The following is a 25,198-nucleotide window of genomic DNA, read 5'->3' on the forward strand; positions in this document are numbered from 1 at the left end:
GAATGGTGTGTGTACTTGTCAGTGTGTGGGTGCCCATGCTTGTGAATGGTGTGTGTACTTGTCAGTGTGTGTGTGCTAATGCTTGTGAATGGTGTATGTACTTGTCAGTGTGTGTGTGTGTGTGTGCCCATGCTTATGAACGGTGTGTGTACTTGTCAGTGTGTGTGTGCATAGGCCAGAGACTGATATTGGGTCTTTTTCTTTGATCATTCTCCATCTTTATTTTCTTTAGTTAAAAGTATTTTATTTTAATTTTTTAAAATAAATTTTTTACATTTATTTATTGTGTATGTGTACACTCATACCACAATACCCATATGGAGGTCAGAGGACAAATTAAGGGAATTGGTTCTCTCCTTCCACCATGTGGGTCCTGGGTATCAGATGTCTTCAGGCTTGGTGGCAAGTGCCCTTGTCCAAGGAGCCATCTCCCCACCCTTCACCTGGCATGTTTGTGGTCACTTGAATGTGGTAGAAAAGGGAATTTGTGAGTCATCAGACAAATGGAATAATTGACGTTCTCTACGTGTATCTTTGGAGGACTTAGATGAGCAGTCTCTTCTGGATTTGAGCCTGAAGAAGTCTATGGAAGGAATCCTACTGCACACCTTGAATGCTTCCCGCCCCCTTTATAATGCAGGGGATTGTTGGCTGGATCAGGGTGCTGTATCACAAAGTGTAGGGCACCTGGCTCAAATGCAGAGTGTAGACAGCCCTCTACATGTTTGAGAAGTGTTTAATGTCTTTCCAAACATTGGCTGTTAGCCTTTGGTTCAGCTGAGTGGATTTTTTTTTAGTTTGTTTATTTTTATTTTATGTGTATGAATGGTTTGCCTTTGTGTATATCTATGCACCATGTGTATGCCTGCTGCCTGCAGAGGCCAGCAGAGGGTGTTGGATCCCCTGGAAATGGAGTTCCAGATGGTTCTGTGCTGGGAATCGGACTGGAGTCCTCTGGAAGAGAAGCCAGAGCTCTTGACCACTGAGTCATTTCTCTAGACCTTTGAGTAGGACTTTTCACAGTAGGAATTAGTTTTCCTGTTTGTATGTTTTATTGGCAGAACTTCCAGGGGGTTGGTGTTTTCAAACCAAACCAATCCAAAGAGTGGGTGAATTCAAATTTAACACCGAGACGAACAACTCTTGATAAGCTTTGAACAACTGAAGCCCGCAGTGCTTGTATGCCAGCTAGATTAGATAGCAGGCAGGAACAATATGAGCGTGTGGTAAATATGTAGCCAGTTAGCTGGATTTAGTGATAGTGCTTGGTGTCTTAGTTGGGATTCCTATTCTGTGATAAGCAACTTGGGGAGGAAAAGGGTCTATTTGGCTTAAACTTGTAGTCCATTACTAAAGGAAGACAGAACAAAAACTCAAACATGGCAGGAACCTGGAGGCAGGAACTGATGCAGAGGTGTGATACTTCCTGGCTTGCTCAGTCTGCTTTCTTTTTTAAAAATTTTTATTTTATTTATTGTTTTTAATTGAACTGTACATCTTTCCTCACTCCCCTTCATTTCTCTCCTCTTTCTTTCCACCCTCTCTTCCCCCCACCCACAAGATCTTGTCTTTTTTTCCGTCCTAGGCGGATCCATGAATCTCTCTTAGGGTCTTCTTTGTTGTCTAGGTTTTCTAGGATTGTGGTCTGTTGATGTGGGATTCCCCTTTATATGTTGTGAATTGGTAATAAAGAAACTGGCTTGGCCTGATAGGGTAGAACAGAGCTAGGTGGGAAAAACTAAACTGAATGCTGGGAGAAAAGAGGCAGAGTCAGAGAGAAACCATGGAGCTGCCGCCGGAGACAGATATGCTGAAACTTTGCTGGTAGGCCATGACCCCGTGGTGATGCACAGATTAATGGAGATGGGTTAAATTAATATGTAAGAGTAAGCCAATAAGAAGCTAGAACTAATGGGCCAAGCAGTGATTTAATTGATACAGTTTCTGTGTGGTTATTTCAGGTCTGAGCTGCCAAATGGCCAGAATGACCAAGCAGCCCTTCTTACAACAGACAGTAGGCTGGTTATTCTTTGTTTTATGTCTAAAAGTACCCACTTATGAGTGCATACCTATTTTTCTTTCTGGGTTATCTCACTCAAGATGGTGTTCTCTAGTTCCATCCATTTGCCTGCAAATATTAAGATATCAGGAATTTAAAAGTTTTTTTTTTTCTGCTGAATAGTACTACATAGTGTAAATGTACCACATTTTCTTTACCCATTCTTTGGTTTGAGGGGCATCTAGGTTGTTTCCAAGTTCTGGCTATTATGAATAATACTGCTACAAACATAGTTGAACAAATGTTCTTAATGGTGTGGTTGAATTGAGTATCCTTCGGGTATATGCCCATGAGTGGTATTGCTGGGTCTTTAGGTAGATTGATCTCTAATTTCCTGAGAAATTGCCATACTGATTTCCAAAATGGCTGTACATGTTTCTACTCCCACCAGCAATGGGGGAGTGTTTCCCTTACCCCACATCCTCTCCAGCATAAGTTGTCATCAGTGTTTTTGATCTTGGCCATTCTGACAGGTGTAAGACTGTATCTCAGAGTTGTTTTGATATTCATTTCTCTGATGGCCAAGAATGTTGAGCATTTCCTTAATATGTTTCAGCCATTTGAGATTCCTGTTGAGAGTTTTCTCTTTAGGTCCGTACCCCATTTTTTATTGGATTATTTGTTTGTTTGATGTCTAGTTCCTTAAGTTCTTTGTATATTTTGGAGATCAGTCCTCTGTCAGATGTGGATTTGGTGAAGATCTTTTCCCATTCTGTAGGCTACCATTTTGACTTATTCACTGTGCCCTTTGCTTTCAGAAGCTTCTCAGTTTCAGGAGGTCCCATTTATTAATTATTTTTCTCAGTGTCTATACTACTGGAGTTATATTTAGGAAGTGGTCTCCTGTGCCAATGCACTTTCTCTTCTATGAGGTTCAGTGTGGTTGGTTTTATGCTGAGGTCTTTGATCCATCTGAACTTTGATCCATTGGATACCTCCAGCCCAGGGATGGCTCCACCCACAATGGGCTGGGCCTTCCCCATCAATTCCTGATTAAGAGAATGCCCTGCAGCCTGATCTTATGGAGTCATTTTCTCAATGGAGTCTTCAAATGATTCTAGCTTGTGTCAAGTGGACATAAACTAGTTAGTGCCATTGTTTCTCTGTCTCAGTGTAGGCCTCTTTAAGGGGGACAGTTTAAGACTGGTCAGGTTGCACAGAGATGACTCCCTGAGTTAAGGGACTTGTGGCCAAACCTGAAGAGCTGAGTTTGATCCCCAGGATCCACATGGTGGGAGGAGAGAACTGACTCTTCAGCTTGTCCTCTGACCTCCACATGCATGCACGCACACACCATGTAATAACAGTAATGATTAAAACCAAGCCAAACCACAGAGGGCATCGGCGCAGAGTGGAGAAGAGCCTTCCAATTTGAGGTAGTAAGTATGGGGCAGCTCTGAGATGGAGGCGCATAGACAAGGTGAATTCATATAAAAGAGGAAACGTCACGTGATGGATAAGGGTTTGTCTGTGCTGATATTGGAAAGCCAGGCAAGGCAGAGATGCTTCAGGAAGAGATTCAGCAGTTCTGAGGTCAGGTGTGTGGATGGAAGCCATGCTGGGACTTTTTTTTTTTTTTTTTTTTTTAATTTTTGAGATAGGTTCTCACTCTATTGCTCAGACTAGCCTCAACCTCCTGTGTGCTGGGATTATAAACCCCCGCTACCATGGCTGGATTGGAAGCCCTCAGTTAGGGAAGTAACATGATCTGATTTGCATTTTGCAAAAGGCCACTTCAGTGCTGCAGGGGGAGGGACCTGGGAGGATGAGGAGAGCAAGGGAGTCAGTTAGGATGCTTTTGGAGGTACTTTAGGAGAGGTATCATGGCAGTCTGGATCAGGGCATGTATGGGATGAATGAAAAAGAAATACGTTTGGAGTTGATTTTCTGCTTCTATCTTGTGGGACCAGGGGTCAAACTCATGTTCTTGGCCTTGGCCACCAGTGCCTTTATCACTAAGTCATCTCACTGGTCCCTATCATGTTTTTCCTACGTGTAGGTTAATTTACTCTTTTTTTTGTTTGTTTGTTTGTTTGTTTGTTTTTCGAGACAGGGTTTCTCTGTGGCTTTGGAGCCTGTCCTGGAACTAGCTCTGTATACCAGGCTGGTCTCAAACTCACAGAGATCCGCCTGCCTCTGCCTCCCGAGTGCTGGGATTAAAGGCGTGCGCCACCACCGCCCGGCAGTTAATTTACTCTTAAAGTTTGATTTATTTACTTGTTTATGCTTAATTCAACATTTTAAAATTCATTAATAATTAATTTGTCAACAAGGTCCTCTATGTAGCCCTGACCTGCCTGGTACTCACTATAGTGCAGGTTGACTTCAAGCTTAGGACAATCCTCCTGCTTCAGTTGAGCGCTAAGGGTATAGGCATGAGCCACTGTGCCTAGCTCACAACAAATACTTTTGTGCATACATTGTGTATAAGACACTTTGCTGACTGAACATGTGGGGTCATACATGGCACATACTTTTCAGAAATATCTTTGATTACAGCGATCCACCCCCACAAGTATGTCGACAGAATCATACATACAAAGTGATCTGTACTGAAAGGTTGGGAGACATACTATGGAAGAGTAAAGTTGGGGGGCACCTCATTCTGACTGAGAGTTAGGGAAGGGTCCCCAGAGGAAACACTGTTAGAACATGAGCAGGGTGAGGATGGAGAAGCGGATTGGGTAATGGAAACAGCGCAGGACAGAGCAGAGGGAAGGCTGAACATGACGTCATGGAAGTGGATGGCCAGTGGGCTGAGGATCAGTGTGGAGGAAACATGGAGGGATGATGCTCTCACTGGCTAGAAACACATGGAGGTGTGGGACGTTTTCCAAGTTCAAAGGGAGCAATTGACTGTTTGGGTAGATGCATTAACAGAACTAGTTTTGTAACCCCCACCCCCACCCCAGGCTACCTTGTGGGGTGTCTTCATGGGAACCAGTGTGGAGGCAGAGAAGAAGACAGACTAAAGAATGCCATGGTGATCCTGCTGAGAAATGATGGTGGCCTGATGCGGAGGTGACAGCTCAAATGGAGAGGAAGGGATGTTCAAGAGGCTCCTAACAGGCGCCAGGGCTTTTTCACTGACTGAGAAGAAGGGGTGGAAAGAGTTAGGAAGAAGACACTGACTTCCAGGGTTATCCTTAGGCAGTTGAATGGATGGTGGGAGGGTTCACTGACAGCTGTGCAGGGGAGGAAGGGAGTTGACTGGAGATGACTCAGTCTTGGGAATGTTGAGTTGGAGGTGTTTGTGAACAGCTAGCTAGAGCTACCCAGATAGCAATCAGGTAGACATGCAGGAGGCTCCAAATGACAACCACTTAGCTGAAGGTATTGACTTGAGGGCCATGAATCTATAAAGGCAGCTTCTACCATTGGAGTGGGTGAGACTGTTTAGAAAAAAGAAGTGTCCAGGTAGTCTACGACAGATAGGAAGAAGTAAGCTAGGCCTGGAGTGAGTCAGAGGAGGGTCTCTATGGGAAGGCCGACCCACATGGATGTGGATCCAAGAAGGGAGAGGGTGTGAAATCAGGGCTGGGTGCTTTCCGATTTCTAGTGAGTGCTGAGAAGGAGTCTTTGGATTTGCAGCAGGGACATTCCAGGTGGCCTGGTGATCATTAAATGATCATCTACTCTGAGAGTAGATGAGTGAGTCTAGTAAGGAGGCTAGAACAAGGCAATGAATGCATTAAAGAAGTCTGGGCTTGGGGCTGGGAGCATAGCTCAGCTGGTAGAATGCTTGCCAACAGCGCATGAAGCCCCAGGTTCTACTCCTAGCACTGCAGAAACTGGGCGTGGTATACACTTGTAATCCTAGCACTTAGAAGGTAGAATCAGGGGGATCAGAAGTTCCTCAGTTATATAGCAAGTTCACGGCTAGCTTGGGAGACATATATCAGACACATCTGGATTTAAAGTTGTCTTCTAAGATGTGAAATCTGGGCTAGGCTGTCAGGCTGTCAGAGGCATAGAGACACTTTTAATAGATGCTTCAGTGGATGAATGAATAAAAGACCTTCATCTTCTGAGGACCTCAGTCCTCATCTGTCTCCTTCCCAGACGTGCAGGATTTGGAGAATGCTGTCATGGTTCCCATCTTGAGTTCTTCCCTGGACATAATGGGCCCCAATGCAAGCCTTTGTAGGCTCTCCAGATTCATATACATTAGATTAATAACCCTGTGGATTATTGACACACTGTTTCTGTCGGCTCTTCCTCTCCTTTCCTGTTGTCTCAATAATGAACCATATGTGTAACATTGTCCAAATAGGTTTAGAGAGATAGTCCCCAAAGTGAAGTGTTTGAACCCCTGTACTAGAGTTTCTGAGAGCCAGAACCCAGAAACGTGCTCTTGCATCCTGAGAAATGTGCTAGCTCCGGAGTGAGAATCCCTGCCTGTAACCACAGTCGGTTGGGGCAGCCTGGGTCTTTTTGGAAGTCAGCTTGGCCACACGCGGACTAGGCCCCAGAGAAGTTCAGGCTCACATGCTTTGGCCTTCACAAGAGCTGGTTCCAGTTTTATTTGATAAGATGTAGATAAGAGGCGGTAGTAAAGAGTCAGATATGTGCATCAAAAAGTCTTTTGGTTACAAAAATAGTTGTCGGCTTGTTCCATTGATGCTTACTGAACTGTTCGGGTCTGTCAGACTCTTAGCATTGTATCAGTGCTGTGGGATCAGTTGCTTACTCAGAGAGCCAGGAGCTATATTCCAGGGAGGGTGGAAAAGGGCTTAGTGTAAAATCTCAGGTGTTTACACAAGGGTGTGGATCACTTCTGTGTCGTCACGAGCTTGCTAGTGTCACATACAAGGGCAGCCCACAAAGTAGCAATCACGGGCTGTCTAGTTTCCTATCAGACACAGTCCTGAAACCTCTGTGTCTGCTGTGGAAAAAGAGCAGCTCAGCCCCTTGCCCTTTCCCCGACCACTGAACGGCTCCATTAACACACTATTTGAATTCATACAGCATGAAAAAGCACTTTGCGATCCAGGGGAGACAGGCGGTAAAATCATGGGGCTGGAGAGATGGCTCTGTGGTTAAGAGCACTGGCTACTCTTCCAGAGGACCCAGGTTTGATTCCCGGGGGCCACATGTCACCTCACAATTTTCTGTAACTCCAGTTCTGAGGACTCCGATGCCCACTCTGGCTTCTGGAGGGCACTAGCCATGCATGCAGTGTACAGATACAGGCAGGCAAAACGTCAGTACACAAAACCAAACAAAAACCAAACAGGAAGGGAAATCAGAAGGGGCTAATGAGGGGTGCAAATACCTAAACAGATAACCCAAGCTCTTAAACCTTTATTCAGATTTATTCTGACATACAATTCTTGGGCTGGAGGAGCAGTTACTTAGCCTGTACAAGGCTCTTGGTTAACTCCCCAACATTGAGTATGATGGCAAATGCCTTTAATCCCAGCACTGGGGAGACAGAGGCAGGCAGGTCTCTGGGTGAGTTCAAGGTCAGCCTGGTCTATATACGGAGTTACAGGCCAGTCAGAGCTATACAGTGAGACTCTGGTCTGTCACCCCCCCCCCACAAAAGTTAAAAATTTACATACCACCTAAGTCACCTGTTAGAAATGTTGACCTAGATATTCATTCGTAGAGCTATGCAGACCACCACCACCTCTGATTTTACATCTGTTCTGTCACCTGGAGAAAGTACCACTTATTTTAGCTGCCTCACCTCTGTGTCCATCACCCTACGCCTCGAAGTCTTCCCTATTTGGGCATGTCATGTAGATGAATCGTCCAGTTTGTGATACTTTCATGATGGGTTTCTGTCGCTTAGGTTTTCCATATAATCACTAATATTTACTTACATAGACTAGACACTGTTTATACCAGGAACTCATAAACTGCCCTGCAAAGGGACAGATGTCAATATTTTAATCTTTAAATACCATGAAGTCTCTGATAACTATCTATGGTGTCTTCACATGAATGCAGCGATAGGCAACTTGAAAAAAGATGACCGTGTCTGCAATCAAATAAAGTTTTATTTATAAAGTCAGGCAGCGGGTCACATAAGCCCAGAGCACTGTAATTTCCTGGCTCTAGGTCAGTAGTAAATCCTCCTAATGACTGAAGTGGGTATCACTGCTCCTTTTTACTGTGAGAAGCTATCCAGAGACCTGCCTGCCTCAGTCTCCCCATGTGCACAGCTATGGGGTCATAGCAGATATAGGATCAAATGAAGATGGCATGGCTCCAAAACTGGGGGTTTAGTCTCAGCAGCGATTAGAGATTGGGATGAGCACTGACTTGTGAGCAGGTGGGAAACACCCCCTGACTCTGTGACAAGAAAGAAAAGAACTTGGTTGCCTTTGCTTTCCTTCAAGATAGAGCCATGGGGCCAAGACTGAATGGCCGACTCCATGACAGCGTCAGGGGCAAGGGTACCTTAAGGCTTGTCTCCACAAGGGTCCTGAAGGAAGGAAGCCGGAAGTGTCTGGACTGAGGCTGGAGTAGTACTATGGGGTAGGATTTCACGGATTTCCTAATCCCTATTAAATATTTTGCTGTTGATCTTAAGAGCAAGCCACATCTTCCAAGGATGAAAAGAGAGAGGCAGACGGGTCTCTCGATGTCTTTTCGTCAGTAAAATGGGGCAGTGATACCTCCATGGTCATTAGGAGGTTTTACTCTGCTGACCTAGATTAGAGTCAGGAAGCTAAGATGCGCACCGACTGGCCTTCTGTGACCTGCTGCCTGGCTTTATAAATTAAGTTTGATTTGATCGCAGGCACATAAAGACACATATTTTTTCCAAGTTGCCTGTGACTGCTTTCATGCTAGAACAACACCATAGACAGTTATCGGAGACTTCACAGGACCCTGATTTCCTGGCTGGAGTGAAGAACAGCATGGAGGGATGCTGAGCCGACCTGGCTGGCGGGAGAGGCATCCTGCCAGAGCTTATGAGGAATGGGGCAGGGGAGCTGGAGGGGGTTGAAGGTGGGCGTGGAGAGAGAGGTAGGAACTAGAAGGTGGCAAATGAGGCTGCGCAGGAGGCTGAGGAAGATGAGGTCCTGTGGAGAGAGCCTGATGTAGTCCTCCTGCATGCTGGGCTCCACAGGCGAGGGCTGCTCTTCTGCAAGAATGAGTGTGTGTGTGTGTGTGTGTGTGTGTGTGTGTGTGTGTGTGTGTGTGTTTTGGCTCTGTGGAGCAGAAATGCGAGGTTGAGCAGTGGTTGCCCAGGTGCTCAGCAGTTATGTGGGTCAGCATTGACTTCCCGGATCGTCTTACTGGTGTGGTAAAGCAGACCTCAGCCCTAGAAGCATTTTCCTCTCTTGGTTGCTTGCATATCTCTAGCTGCAAGACTGTTCAGGCTTCCCACCTCCCTGCTCCTCTGGTTAGTTTCCCACTTTGTAGTGAAGCGCCAGGCCCTTTCCTGTTTATCCTTCCAGTGCTTTCGAGTTTTCTTGTTTGGGTTGTATGCGCTGTGCTTTCATCCCCTTAACTTGCTTCCTTGTTTATTTCTGTTTGTTGCCATCTCCATGAGAAACAGCAGGCACGGCAGATTTGGACTTTCAATGCTCTCTCTGCTGGATGACAGGTTGTGATTCTTCGGGATGTCTGTTGGAGCACATGGCTGCAATGCATTGTTCAAACTTGATTATGCTTCCCATGAGCATCCCAGCTAAGGGTGAGCTGGGCATGTTGTTTTAAAGAATGGCTACCGGGCCTCATTAACTCGCACCCGTGACTTCATAAGAAATATGCTCTTGCTCTCTGCCACGGTTCTTGGCTCAGATCTCCTAAAGTCCTTGCGACTATCAGGGGCATTTGTGTTATAATTTTGGATTTTGGTCTTGTTTCTGACACAGAGCTCTCAAATTTCCTAGATAGGGGTTACTCTGTGTAGCCTTGGCTGTTCTGGTCCTCGCTCTGTAGACCAGTCTGGCCTCTGCCTCCTGAGTGCTGGGATTAAAGGCATGTGCCGCCACTGCCTGACTTTTTTTTTAAATTAGTGCTTGCATGTGCACACACATGCTGCAGTGCATGCATGAAGGTCAGAGGACAACTTGGGCAAATTCATTCTCTTCTTCCACCACATGAGACCCAGGGGTCCAGCTTGGGTCATCAGACTTGATTGTAACCCTAGGCGCCATCTCTCCAGCTTGCGTCTTTTGTTTTAATGAAGTGGTAGACCGAGGTTGGTTATCAGAGAGACCATGCCATTCCATCTTCGGTCGTGTGCTGGAGATCGTATTGTCACCTTATGCCCATGTCATGAAGCCACCATAAAAGTCCCTGGAGAGGAGGTTTGGAACTCTTCTGGCCTGGGAGTAAAGTTGGACGCTGGGAGAGGGAGCATATACCAGCTTCACTCTGCACCCCTTCTCATGGCTGTTTAAGGACATGAAGGATACACACACACACACACGCACGCACGCACGCACGCACACACACACGTACAAGAGTTCAGTGAATCATCACAGCAAGTAACTGAACCTAAGCAGGGATCTTGGAATTTCTTGGTTTGAAGCCAAGAAGCGTGGGTGAGGTGGAGATCCTCTGTTGTTAGTGACCAAACTGGAGAGACAGTCTTGAAGTACTGAGCCCTTAACTTAAGGAGTTTACACAAACTCTAGGTAGTTAGTATTAGAACTGGGGACACAGACTTGGAGAATTGATGAATCTGATGGGGAAAGCCCCACAGTTGGTATTCTGAAGGATTTAGGAAGAAAAACACAAAAAATGTGTTTTTTGTTTTTATTTGTCTTGCTCCTCAAAACAATTTATTTATTTATTTATTTATTTATTTATTTGAGATGGGCTCCTGCTGTGAGCCCAGGCTGACTCCAAACTCACAGCAGTCCCCCTGCCTCAGCCTCCAGAGTGCGGGGAGAAGTCAGCTTCTGGTGTCATGCCTCATGAGCCATCTACCTTATTTTATTTTCTAACTGATCTTAAGTTTTGGATACAGAGCTTTCCCTGGGACCTGGGGCTCACTGATCAGACTTGACTTGCTGGCCAGCAAGCTCCCGGGATCCCCCAGTCTCCACTGCTCGTGTCCACAGTGCTGGAATTCCAGGTGGGCACCACCATGCCTGGCTTTCTTTTTTTGTGGAAACTGATTTCTGCAGTCAGGTCCTCAGGCTTGCATAGCAAGCCCTCTGCTGACTAAGCCATCTCTCCAGCCCCCAGGGACGGCTTTGCCTGAGGCATTTGGGTGGAGGAAGAAACTCCCTAGGGCTTATTAAAACAAGAATTGGGGAAGACACAGGGCTGGGATAACTTGGCAGAAAGACCCTTTCTCTTACACAATGACAAGTTTGCTCCTATTGACTGTGCCTGCCAATCAGGAAATGTTTTGAGTGTATCTTCAACATGGAGAACTCTGGAAGGGGAAGCACAAACACAGAAACGTTTATTTAGTGTTCCAGGTTTTACACAGAGCAGGAGGGAAACTGTGAGCTCAAGGTATAGCTATAGTAGGTTGCAGGATGTAATCTGAACAGTGAGAAACAACGTTAAGTTATATCCGTTAATATCCTTATACAACTATCCATAGAATCATAATAAGCACACTGTTTATAACTTGCTTTTATATATATATATATATATATATATATATATATATATATATATATATATATATATGTGCATTGGTGTTTGGTCTACATGTATATCTGTAGGAGGGTGTCAGATGCCCTGGAACTGGAGTAACAGACATTTGTGAACTGCCCTGTGGGTTCTGGGAATTGAACCCGGGTCTTCTGGAAGAACAGCCAGTGCCCTAACTGCTGAGCCATCTCTCCAGCTCCTATATTTATATATAAAATTTTTATTTTTTCAAAACAGTGTCTCATGAATCCCAGGTTGGCATCAAACTCCATATGTAGCTGAGGATAACCTTGAACTTCTGATCCTCCTGCCTCTTCCTCCCAAGTGCTGGTATTTTAAGTGCTCAATACCACAACTAGTTTATGTAGTCCTGGGGCTTCGAGCACACTAGACGAGAACTCAACCATCTGAGCTACATCCTCAGACCAACTTGTTCTTTTTCACTGAAGCAAACATCTTCAGTAGCACCAAGGCGACTGAACATCAGTGCTGTTCTTTTTGTTGGATATATGTATTTCCTGTCCTTCCTGTTTTTGGAAGGTTATAATTTGGGACATTTTTTACAGTGTAGCAGCTACCTTTTTATATTAAGTAGTGTGTCTTTCCTACTTAGTGGGCACAGCCCAGAGTTATCTGTGGTGTCTTGATTGTGGAATTGCCTAGATCAGATTGGCTGGTGAGCATTTGTGTGTGTGTGTGGGGGGGGGCATTTTCCTGATTGTAGATAGGTAGGAGGACCCAGCCCCACTGGTCCAGTGCCATGCCTAAGCTTGTATAAGAAAGCTAGCTGAGCAGATGCTACGGAGCAAGCCAAGAAGCAGCCTTCTTCTGTGGGCTCTCCTTTGCGTTTGCCTTAAGTTCCTGCTTTGACCTCCTTCTGTGGACTATGATGACCTGGAAATATAGAATGAAGTAAACTGTTTTCTCCCCAAGTTGCTGTTGGTCATGTGTTTATCATAGTAAGAGAGGAAAAATATATGATGGTGCCTATATCTTTGCCTTTTCAGTGATCAGGGTCAGAAAAGGAATCTCCCTTATCTGCATTAGTTTGACCTGCACGCCAGGGCCAGGTCATTCTGTAGATACTGAGTGCCTCCTGCCTACTCAGTGCTGTTGCAGGAGCTGGGAACACAGAGCACAGCCCCGACGAGCACTTCCCCGTGTAGTTCCTGTTCTTTATGTCAGTCTAGAGGGCACCGAGGAAGGGCCGCAGTTATTACTGAGTAAAAAAATGGAGGAATTTTGGTCAGGCATCGTGCCAGCCTTTAATCCCAGCACTTGGAGGCAGAGGCAGGTGGATCTCTGTATGTTCAAGGCCAGCCTGGTCCACGTAGGGAGTTCCTGGACAGCCATGGCTTCATAACAGAGAGACCCTGTCTCAAAAAGCATGAGGTTTTGAAGGTTAAGGTTACTGCTTAATTTCTATGATTTTCTACTTTTGCTTTTGAAACATTTGCAATATCAGATCTTTAAAAAAAGATTTTAAGTGTGTGTGTGTGTGTGTGTACACATAAATGAGTACAGGTGCCTGTGTAGGCCAGAATGTGTTAGATCTCCCTGGAGCTGGAGTTCCAGGCAGTTGTGAGTCATCTGATGTAGGTACTGGGAGCCGAACTCAGGTTCTCTGCAAGATCAGTATAGAGGAAGAAACCCAGTGCCAACCTCTGACCTACACACACACACACAACCTAGCCTACAACATATGTGTGCATATATAGAAAAAGTAGCTTAGAGGCATATTACTAATGGAGAATGTTAGCCTAGGAACTTATAACTTACTCAGGAAGGAGTTAGGGAACGATGGACAGATTTTAATGAGGAGAATGAAAAGCAAAGTCCTGAATCCGGGGCTGGTGTAGTCTGTCCAGCTGATTACTCCAGGAGATGGCATACTTCAGTCCTCGCGACTCTTGGCTGAAGGGAAGGGTGTGTGGTTCCTTGGCTTTGGACTGCTGCTTTCGGAGCTACTGGGAGAGGACTCCTGATGTCAGCATCTCAGGTGAATTTATGCAAGACATTGGGACCTTTCTGATACCCAGTAGCCATGGTAGCTTCGTAATGAGCCAACTCGTAACAAACTTAAAATCTGAAGTTTTACCTAATTTGCTTTCAGTTCAGTTCCCTCCCAGCCGAGGGGAGGCTGTTGCCAGCTCATAGCCTGAATCAGAGCAAACAATGGGGTGAAACGTATTTCCATGGTAATGATACCAAGAGAAAATCTTTGCCTCCCTTTTCATTCAGACCAGTACTTTCGAGGAACGCTAACCACGGACGCTTACATTAAGCAATATGTAAGTGTGTCACTCGCGTTCCCTGTTTACCTCCAAAGCCAGAATAAGCCCACGTTTTCCGTTTCTTAGTATTTTCACAGAAATTCACCCTTGTAAGACGTCATTCTGCTATTCCCTTCATTTCTACTCCCCTCCCCCACACCTGCCATCTGCTGGGTAAAAGGTCCTATTCTCTAGATGCCTTTCTAAGAAGGTTTTTATTAAGTTGCGGTAAGCACATGGCTCTTAATTATTTGTTCCCCCATGGGTCAGCCTTTAAAAGAACAAAAGGTTACGTCTCCTGGCACAGGGTAAGCTGCTTGGCTCTAGTGCCGGTAGAATTAACTGTGTCATTGGGGCCAAGGCAGGATGAAAACCTGTGAAATGTGGGCTAAGGGATCTGTGGCGCAGAACATCTGCGGAGGTGTTTTATGCACCCGGGATGGCTTTGCCATTAAGTAAAGGGTCCTTATTGTGTTTAAAGAGCTCCGATTTCCCCACTGAAGAGTTGCTCTCTGTCCCTGGACAGTAAGTTTTACAAAGCCTCCAAAGAGTCCCTTCCAAGCCTTCTGGAGGCTCCTTTTGTGCACCGCTTCTCTGTGGAGAGGGGCGCTCCTGTGGGGGGCGGCTGCTGAGGCTCCTCTTTCTACCAGCCCCCTGTTTCTATTGGAGTTGAAGTAAATCGGGGCAGCGATAACCAGCTCTCTTTAGGACAGTTGATCGTCTTCATTCAAGTTCATGCCTTGCGGTCAGGGGTTATTGCTCACCTCAGCCTCCAGTTAGACGAGATGCTCCGATTTCAACCATCTCTTAAGAACCCTGATTTTGGTGGCTGCTTTTTGAGCCTGGGAAAGCTCAGAGACCCCAGAGGGCTCAGTCCTCAAGGCTTGTTTTGTTTAGTGTCAGATGAACACGGAATGAAAGCTCCTCTTTTCAGAGTATAGCTCAAATGACTGAGATTTACAGATGCGCCCACAGCACTAAAACTCCCACAGCCCACCCACTGCCAGGGCAATTTCATGGGCATCCTCTTCTCTCTCCATCCCTGCAACTTCCATCCTCCTGGATGTGGTGCTAACTCCCTGCACGGTTCCCTTTTCACACATTATCTTCTAAATAGGAGACTCTCTGTTGGTCCCTGAGGATGTGGAAGAGGTAGTTTGGCTTGTGTGTTTGTTTGTTTTTATTTTTAAATTTTATTTTGAGCTCCTGCTTTATAGTTATGGAGGGCCAGTCTCTTCCGGCTTGGCAAATGTACATTGTGTACATGTAATTTGATCTTGGAATCATAAAACTTGTTTTCTAGTATTTTCCTCCCTGTTGAGAGATACAATTAGCCCTCAAGTGCATTTTTGCAGCACTTGTTTAAAGTTATTTATCATCTACTGATAGGAGAGGAAAAACGCTGACAGCGCACCTTAGAGATTCCAGGAGACTTAGTAACGGAATTGTGGCCCTTGGAATTGCCTCTGTAAAATAAAATTAAACCCAAAAAACATTAACTCTCAAAACACTGAAAAAAATCCAGTTGGCTTTTCAGAACCCAGTTTAGCTTAACTACCAATCCTGTACCGCCCTATGAAGTGTAAGTCATTGAGCTATGGCTAACTTCAACCTGTAATGCAGAGAAATGGAAAATGGAATTGTGTGGGGTGGGGGTGGGGGGCACAACAAAACACATATCTGTAATCAGTCATGATAGTTGCTAGATACTTACACGCTCTAATTCTACTTACCCAGGGAGCTCCTCTTCTGTTTCTCAACCAGATGCTTATTAATTTAAAACATTTTAAGGTCCTAAAGTTGATGTCACACTTGTAAGACTCAGTAGCCCAGGTGAAGGTGACTTGGCCCAGGGTAGTGTAATTGAGATAATAAAAAGGAAACATAACCAGAATGTATTGTGCATGAATGTGTGTGTTCATGTATGTGCGAGTACACCCTCTTCATGCACGCCCCCCCCCCCCTTTTTGAAACAGTCTCTTACGGACTGCCAGTTAATCTCAGGGAGTCTCTACCTCCTCAGCTCTGGGCTTAAAAGCATGAAGGACCATGCCTGTCAAAGTCAGGGTCCTTAGCTTGTAAGGCAAATACTTTACTGACTCAGCTATCTCCCCAGCCCCAGAGTGTGTTTTGAAGGTGGGTCTGAGAGGATTTCCCAAGGCCTTAGGTAGGAACTGAGAAATAGATAGGTTCTCTGGCCAGTGATGGAGGAGGAAAAGAGAAGTGTAGGCCCTGAGGCTAGGAGATAGCTGCTTCCTGTTTTGGAGGTTGCTAGGTGGCCCAGCAAGTTGAAGGCTGAATAGCAGCCATTGGTTTTAGTGGGGGGGGGGAGTGTTGACATCCTTGACTCCTGGTGACCTGGATGAAAGCAGTACCAGTGGATTTCAGGACTGCCAGCTGTGGGGCCAGTTGGAAGCGAGTGAGGAGTGGACCTGGTGACAGCGGCATAAGTTCTTTTGGAGGCATTTTGCCGTAAGGGAGAGCAGACAAAGGCAGCAATGCTGTTGGAGTGGGTGCCAAGGAAGGTTAATTTCTTATTTTCAGAGGGAGAGTTAGCGGCATGCATTTATCCCGGTGGGAATGGCTCAAGAGTGGGGGAAGAACGGGATAGGAAATTAAAGGGAGACAAAGGTTCTCAAGTAGGTAAAGGAGATAAGAGCTAATGAATAGGAGGAGGGATGGCTTTTATCTGAGCAAGGCTAGTTGCTATATACCTATACTTAGGAGGTTGTTAGATGAGATTGTTGGTTCTCTTGGGAAGAAAGGTCTCCTGGGCTGACCGTAACTTATTTGATGGAATGTTTGCCTAACATGCATGCAGTCCTGTGTTGAATCCCCAGCACTGCATAAACCAGAGGTATATGGGGAGTATGCCTATAATCCCAGCACTTGGAAAGTGGAGGCAGGAGATTGGGAGTCCAATGTTATTCCCAAATACACAGTGAATTTGAGGCTAGTCTGGGCTTCTTGAGATGCTGCCTCAAGACAAAAACAAACAAACAAACAAAACCAAAATTAAACAAACAAAAACCAAAGAAAGTGATGTTCTAGTTTCATTTCTGTTGCTATGATAAAATATCCTGGCCAAAAAAAAAAAAAGCAAATTAGAGAAGAACAGACTTATTTGGTGTATTATTCATTATTTCAGCTAGTCATATCACATCCATAGTCAAGAACAAAGAGAGTAAGTGCATACTTGATTGCATCTAGCTTTCTCTGTCTTACGTAGTTCAGATCTCCTTCATAAGGAATGTGGCTGCCCAGAGTAGGTTGGGTTTTCCTGCATCAATGAACTATCAGTGCAGTCCCCCTCAGACATGATAACTTGATCTAGACAATTCCTTATTCAGATGTTTTTTTCCCCCAAATGATTCTAGGTTAAGTTGGCAGTTGACACTAGCCAGCACAAACAACAGCAAAGAAAGGTCTTAGAGACTCTAAGAGTTAGGGAAGATACATTGTATGTTTGAAGAAGGAACTGTGAAGTTGCCTTGCATCTCTCCATTGTTAGGAGAGAGGTACCCATTGTGACTGTTGTGTGGCATTGAGGTTACTGGTGGGTACTGGTAAGACTGATCATCATTGGTGGGTATCTTAGTTACTATTCTATTGATGTGAGAAAACACCGTGACCAAAGTAACTTATAGAAGAAAGAGTTCTTTGGGGACTTAGAGTTTCAGAGGGTGAGTCCATGACCCTCAGACCATCATGGTGGGGAGCATGGTATCAGCACAAGGCAGGCATGGTGCTGGAGCAGTAACTGAGAGCTTATGTCTGATCCACGAGCTCAAGGTAGAGTGCTAACTGGGAATGGCATAGGCTTTTGAAACCTCAAAGCCTACTCCTGATAACACACCTCCTCCTAATCCTTCCCAAACAGTTCTACCGATAGGGTAACCATTTAAACTGGGGAAACATTTATATATGTGTGCCTATGGGGCCATCCTCATTCAAACCACCACAGTGGGGTTTACTGTGGCCTCAGTCAGCAGGATACATAGAGGATGAGGTTTATAGAGAAAAGCCACAAAGTGCCAACCAAATACAAGACCAATGAGGCACATGCGAGTGTTGATGACAGTTGATCATCTCATTTAGCGTCTAGGATGGGTAAAGGTGACAGGAAGGCATAAGGATGACATGGAGGGTGTGAGAGCCAATGAGAAGCTGGCAGAATTGGTGATGTGGAATTACTGGTGGAATTCTTAGAGCTGGGCACTGGAAGGAGAGAAAAGCAAGGCTGGGGAGTGATGTTCAGAGTAGAAGATTTGTTAGACCAAGTTTAGAGAGATAATGAAAGTGCTGTCACGTGACCACGGCAGTGCATGATGGAGGCAGGAAACATGTGTGTTTATGGATGTTTATGCATGTTGGCTGATGGCAGTAGGAGTCAGCTTACAGTCACCAGTGGAAGCAAGGATGTGAGCATCGGGCAGAGGCAGAAATGGATGTCCTGGCTTCTGTTTATACTCACCCATCAGGTGAGGGGGTAGGAGACCTGAAGCTAAGTTAAGAAGGTGTCTGCTTGACACTGAGGAAGTGGGAGGCTAAAGGAAGCGTAGTGGGACCAGACCTACACAGAAGGGAAGGGAGGGAGACTCTAGTGCTCAGTCTAGCCCCGTCCCAGCCCCCAATTTGCTCTCCCTCCACCCCATTAATGAGAACATGGCTTATGTGTTTGTTATGTGATGGTCTGTGCCAAGCACACTAGGTGAATCATTTATTTGCCTCTCAAATCAACCTCCATCGGTGAGTGCTTGTTACTTGAAGTCACCACCCAAGGTCACATAGCCACTCAGTTGTGGGGACAGGATTCAAACCCCAGATCATTCATTCATTCATTCATTCATTTATTTATTTATTTATTTATTTATTTATTTATTTTCCAAGATAGGGTTTCTCTGTAGCTTTGGAGCCTGTCCTGGAACTAGCTCTTGTAGACCAGGCTGGACTTGAACTCACAGAGATCCGCTTGCCTCTGCCTGAGTGCTGCAATTAAAGGCTTGTGCCACCACTGCCCAACAATAGCAGAGCATTTTGCATGATAAATTTGCTTGATATGGTGTCAATTGTAAGGTTCTCACTGAACCTTTAGAAACATCTCCAGACACCCCGGTTGATTCAGAGCTGGAGGCGAGGGGCACTTCTTTGCAGTTTCTTGAACAGTACAAAGCTGTGAAAGATCTCACTTCTTTTGTTAGTAAAGAAGTATTAAAAACCATCATGTCTTGTCTGCTGACCTGTGGCTTTAATCTGTGTGTTCAGAAGGTGTCCTCAGCTTCTCGTGTTGTGACTATTGCTGTTTATTTTTTCCTAGCTGAGCAGGAGGACACGCAGAAGAAAACCTTCACCTGCTGGATAAACTCGCAGTTGGCAAAGGTGAGGACAAGGGTGATGTTTAGCTGCTAAGACAGTTGTGGCTTCCTTACTCCCACAGCTCTTACCCCAGGGTGGCCCATGCCTGGAATTCCAGCACCTGGGAACTGGAGGCAGGAGGATCAGGGGTTCAAGACCAGCCTTGGCTATATAGTGAGTTCCAGGCCATCTTAGGCTATGTGAGACCCTATTAGCAGCAAACAGACACCAAAGCTAAACACAGTGCAACGATGACACAAGGAAGGTCACAGATGTCTTCTCTCTAAGAGAATGCACTGGTGCTCACCGCTCACTGTTGTGTTTTGCTTTACTGGTTATTCTTTCCAGGAACAAGAAAGAGGCACCTGCGAAGGACCTGGACAATGCTGACACTTCACAGAATGACATAATGACAGTGTGGTGTTTGTCTATATTGAGTGACGTGTATGAGATGTTACCCTAAACTTGTCACGTCTGATAATTGAGGAGTGCTTATGACAGCTGCTGTTTTGAAATAATAGCTTATTAAATGGTATACTATACAATTTCACTATTTTTATAAATACATAAATTATATTTCATTTCACTATTTTTACATTTTTGGTTTTGTTTTTGAGACAGGGTTTCTCTGTATATGTAGCCTGGCTTTCCTGGAACTCACTTTGTAGACCAGGCTGGCCTCATTTGCCTGTCTCTGCCTCCCAAGTGCTGGGATTAATGGTACATTTTAGTTTTTGAGATGAGGTTTTTCAGACTGGTCTTGAGCTCCTAGATCTCAGTGATCTACCTACTGCCTTAGTTCCCCCGTAGCTATGACTTTAGAAGGACTACCACCTAGCTCACATTTTCTTTCTGTTCTGCTGTTGGCATTAAATTCAAGGCTAAGGTTGTATACTAGGCAAGTGTCCTACCATTGAACGATATTCTTGAATCTCCTGTGAGTATTTTCTTTCTTTCTTTCTTTCTTTCTTTCTTTCTTTCTTTCTTTCTTTCTTTCTTTCTTTCTTTCTTTCTTTTTAATTTTAAAAGAAGGAATTTTAATCCAGAGCTCTGTTTTATCAGCACTCCTGGTATCTCTCCCATCCAGGTACTAATCAAGCCCAGCCAGTTTTGCTTCCAAGATCAGGATCCCTAGGATTTTTTTTATTTATTCATGTATTTATGCATCTATGTATGTATTTATTTGTTCGCTTATTTATTTATGTATGTATTTATGTGTATAGATACACAGACATACAAGTGCCCATGGAGGCCAGAGAGGTCCTGGATTCCCTGGAGCTACAGTTTTGAGCAGTCAAATATAGGTGCTGGGGACTGAACTTTGATTCTTTGTAAGAACAGTATGTGGGTTGTTTGTTTGTTTTGGGTTTTTTTGTTTTTGTTTTTGTTTTTTTTTCAAGACAGTGTAACAGCCCTAGCTGTCCTGGAACTAGTTCTTATAGCCTCCACTGGCCTCAAACTCACAGAGACTCGCCTGCCTCTGCCTCACAAGTGCTGGGATTAAAGGTGTGTGCCACCACCACCAAGTATGTGTTCTTAAATGCTAAGTCATCTCTCTAGCCACACATATTTCCTTCCTTCCTTCATCCATCCATCCATCCATCCATCCATCTATCTATCTATATATCTATATATCTATCTATCTATCTATCTGAGACTGGGTCTTGCTATATAACTCAGGTTGGTCTAAAAATTGCTATGTAGACCCAATAGATCTTGAGCTTTTGGCCATCCTCCTGCCTCTGCCTTCTAGTGCTGTTTCCAGGCTTAGTTTACTTTGCTAGACTTCCAGATGACTTCTAGATGATTTCCCACTGTCCCTTTGTGAGAGGAATAGTGTGAGTCCCACAGAGAAGGCCTGGGACTTGACCCTTATCACACATTCGGCAAGGGAGCATCTTGGGGCACAAATCTAGTCAGGACCTACGGGCCTGTGTCTCAGTGATGCTGAGAACCTCAGACAACCTGGATGCCTGATGAATGAGTCTCACCCTCTGCCCTCCCTCTCTCCACCCCTGCCACACAATGCGTGTCATTCTGATGGAAGGGAGACATATCCTCAGCCTGATTCTGAGTGTCCTTGCACTCTCTATGCACAAGGGTTAGGGCTGCGAAAGCTCCACTCAGAAAGAGCGTTGTGGAACTGGGACTATGACCCAAGATGAATCAGGCTGTCTGTCTCACCATGCTCTGGAGTTGTGAGTCCTGTGTCATTCTCTTAAGATAATTTCTGCTGACTCCTAGCTGGTTTTGAAGACACAAAGCCCACTGAGGATATTGCTTAATGGTGTTTTTGGACCACTTGTAGATTATCTCCCTTGTTTCCTTTGGCAGCACACACCTCCCTCGGCTGTATCTGACTTATTCGCAGACATTAAGAAGGGCCATGTCCTCCTGGACCTGTTAGAAGTTCTCTCAGGACAACAGTTGGTAAGCTTCCCGAATGGCACCAAGACACTGGGTTGGTTTTGTTTTGTTTTTGAATATACTTCCTGTTTCTGAGGAATGCATGTGCTTGAATTTTTAGCCTCGGGATAAAGGATCTAATACATTCCAGTGCAGAATCAACATAGAACATGCCCTGACATTCCTGAAAAACAGATCGGTGAGCATGAATCATACGTGCAGATTCTCCGGAGGGACTGGCTCAATGGGAGGCTCGCTCTCTCTAACCTGGGCTTCTCTGTCTACAGATCAAGCTAATAAATATCCATGTTGCTGACATTGTGGAAGGAAACCCATCCATCATTCTTGGCCTGATTTGGACCATCATATTGCACTTCCACGTAAGCACTTTGGTGATAGGAACATCACTAGTCTAATCCACATGGTAGGCGGTGAGACCCAGCGAGTGTGACCTGACATCACCCAGTCCAGAGCTGCTTCTGTTAACCAGACTCGAAATCTCCAACAAGTAGAAAGCATATAACAAAGGCTACTTTTCCAATATTGATGTGTAATATATATGTATAGATTATATACATTATGCACACATATATTTGTATATATGCACACACATATAAATTTATGCACACACATAGTTTTTGCTTGTTTGAAAGACAGGGTTTCACTGTGTAGTCCTGGCTAGCCTGGAACTCTATGTAGATCAGGCTGCCCAAACTCTCAGAAATCACCGGCTTCTGCCTTCCAAGTGCTGGGATTAAAGGCACATGCCACCAAGCCTGTCTTGTATTAAAGAAACTTCAAATGTCAGCATCTGGTGACACCTGTCACTCATCTGAGGAGTGACCTTTTACGATGACAGACCTGTTTTTGGTAAGATTTCAGTATAGTTTTGAGCAGCAGCATTTTGCCAGTGCTGAGAAGGTCAGAGTTTGAACAGACAGGTGTGCTGTTTGCGTGAAGCATTGTTCTTTTTCTGCCCCCTTTCTCCCTGAACACTCCCTTTCCCTCTTGAGGTTTGGGTGGGGTTGGAGTCCTTAAGTAACTGCCTCACTGTGGATGTTTAGGAAAGCCTTGGTCTTCCTCTTATGCTTTCTGTTTCTTTCTGTCCCCACTCCATCCTCCTACACTGCAAACTGTCAGAGTGGCTTCCCTGACATAAAGACTGGCGTATGGCCCCTCTAAGGAAAACACGTGGCCAGGCACAGTGGCTCACTTCTGTGATCTCAGCTTTGGGAAGCCACAGGAGGAAGATTGCTAGGAGCCCAAGGTTAACCTGAGCTGCCCAGTGAGTTTCAGGTCAGACAGGATTACTGAGTAAGGCCCTGTCAGACAAAACAAAAACAGGAGATAAGTGAAGTAGCCCCTGGGATCTCAGGAATTTCTGTGGGATGGAGTGCCCCACACCCTCTCAGGAGGACATCAGAGAGCAACAGCGACAGGCCCAGTGGCCAGGAAAGAAAGCTGTTGATTTTCCCTTTGAATTAGGAAGAGACATGGTGTGTGAAGATGTCTGCAGAACATTGATTTGCTTTCTTCTACATGACGTGACTAGTTCAGGCTGAAACCCCTTCTAGCTGGTTGTGATCTCGTTGGAATAAGTTGCATCTCCAGGCTTCTCAGGATACTTTGACTGTCAAAGTATTTCTTATTTGTTTAATGAATCCCTGTTTGGATTTTAATTAAAGTCCAAATTAAAGACCAAAGAAGGTCTTTCAGCCATTTTGCTGTTTTCTGTTTGGACCGTGGATGTTCAGTGTTTGCTGTCCCATCCTGAATTAGCCACCACAGTACCAGTCTGAACTGATTCTGCATGGAGAGTGTTTATTATTGTTGCTTTAAAAATAACTATATATTTATATATGTATTGGGTAACAAATGTTTATTTTAGTCAGACTTAGAATACTGCCCAACTAATTGGTGTAAAATTTGGATATTTTTCTGTATTGCATGCCTTTGTAGCTAGAACAAAATAATATACATGTTGGTGATGAGAACTAAATTTGGGAGTGTAGCTTTTCCTCTGGGAGAGGAGGAAAGTGGAATTGGAGACAGAAAGCAGGACCAAATATGGTAAGATGTTAAAACTGGGTAATTTGGGGCTGGAGAGGTGGCTCAGTGGTTAAGAGTTCTTGCTGCTCTTTCAGAGGACCTGGGTTCAATCCCCAGCATCCAAATGTCAGTTTATAGTTATCTATAACTCCATTTTCAGGGGATCCAATGCCCCTTTCTTATATTTTTGGTTGTGAACCTAGCCTTTAATGGCTGAGCCATCTCTCCAGCACCAGTGCTTCTTTCTGATCTCCATGGGCGCCAGACACGAATGTGGCACACAAACATACATGCAAGCAAAACACTCATATATACACATACATACATATACATGTATACATATATATATTTATAATAAAATTTAAAAATTTTGGATGTTATAGAAAGTAAAGTTATTCACAGTCCACCCTTCACATGTAACTGAAAACAATTTAATATCCAATCTTTATGCATACTGCAGGAATTAATACGTAGTCATATATGGGGTCTGCGTTACGTAGATTATACAAACCAAGGATTGAGGATAATTGTCAAAAATGTTTCTATTTGAACTAAATGTATGTAAACTTTCTGCTTGGCATCATTCTGCTAAGTAGCCTAACAACCATTTTCATAGTATTTACATTGTGTTGTACATATTATAGGGAACTCAGATGACTTTCTGAGGTGGGAGATTTGCATAGGTTGTATGCAAAGAATATACTACAATACTATAAGAGACTTGAGCATCCACAGCTGTCAGCATCTGAAGGGAGCTGGTCCCCTTGGAAACTGAAGCACAGCTATAACTTAACAACATGGGGTGTCATTCCCCATACTGTTCCAAACTGTTCTAATGAGCCTCTCTCTAAACTGATATCTATTTTATCAGAGGTATATGGCTCTGGCTGTAAAGTACTCTATCTCACCACTTAGTGGGCATCCAGAGTTACTTCTGATCATGAGTAACTTCAGTTCTATCCTCAAGATAAAACCTGTCCACACACCTGCAATAAAATAAATCACGGACCAAATTCTTAGAAGTGGAATTCTGATGCAGGAGTTGCAATTTGCAAGCTTTAAGAATGGGTTTGTTACACTGTTTTAAGTCAACTTGCTGAAGTCTAAGATACACAAAGATATGCAAATTCACATGTAAAGAGCTGTGAGCTCCATAAATTAAGCAGACTCCTGCTATCAACACCTAAGATACCAACAGAGTGCCTGATGGCGTCCTGGCCCTGCCCTTTCCCTAACGGTGCCCACCATCTGAGCCCTTTGGGAGGCGTTTTAGCATTACTAATCCCAGAGGCAGAATTATGAGTTTATTCTCATTAGCCCCCACTCACCCTGACTTAATTCACTTAGCATCGTTGGTTGTGAGGAGGTGTCTTTCATTGCCCTTCCGGTATGTGGCGCCACACTCGCTCACCGGCCCACTTTGGACACGCGTTTCTTTTCTTGGCGAGTTTGTTATTGTAGTCGAACTGCTAGAAAT

At 44.7% G+C, this 25,198-nt stretch overlaps 1 protein-coding gene across 2 annotated transcripts in view; it reads left to right on the forward strand.

Annotated features, from left to right (window-relative positions):
* The window catches only part of Syne2 (spectrin repeat containing nuclear envelope protein 2), a 294,128-nt gene that overhangs the window by 49,759 nt on the left and 219,171 nt on the right, over window positions 1–25,198 (forward strand). For both annotated transcript variants that reach the window (XM_026779484.1, XM_026779485.1), the window contains 4 exons: window positions 19,229–19,290; window positions 21,601–21,696; window positions 21,794–21,871; window positions 21,960–22,052. In XM_026779484.1, coding sequence (XP_026635285.1) covers window positions 19,229–19,290; window positions 21,601–21,696; window positions 21,794–21,871; window positions 21,960–22,052 — 329 coding nt within the window. The remainder of the gene's footprint in view (window positions 1–19,228; window positions 19,291–21,600; window positions 21,697–21,793; window positions 21,872–21,959; window positions 22,053–25,198) is intronic.

Source organism: Microtus ochrogaster, chromosome 1, assembly GCF_000317375.1.
Source record: "Microtus ochrogaster isolate Prairie Vole_2 chromosome 1, MicOch1.0, whole genome shotgun sequence".
Taxonomy (NCBI): domain Eukaryota; kingdom Metazoa; phylum Chordata; class Mammalia; order Rodentia; family Cricetidae; genus Microtus; species Microtus ochrogaster.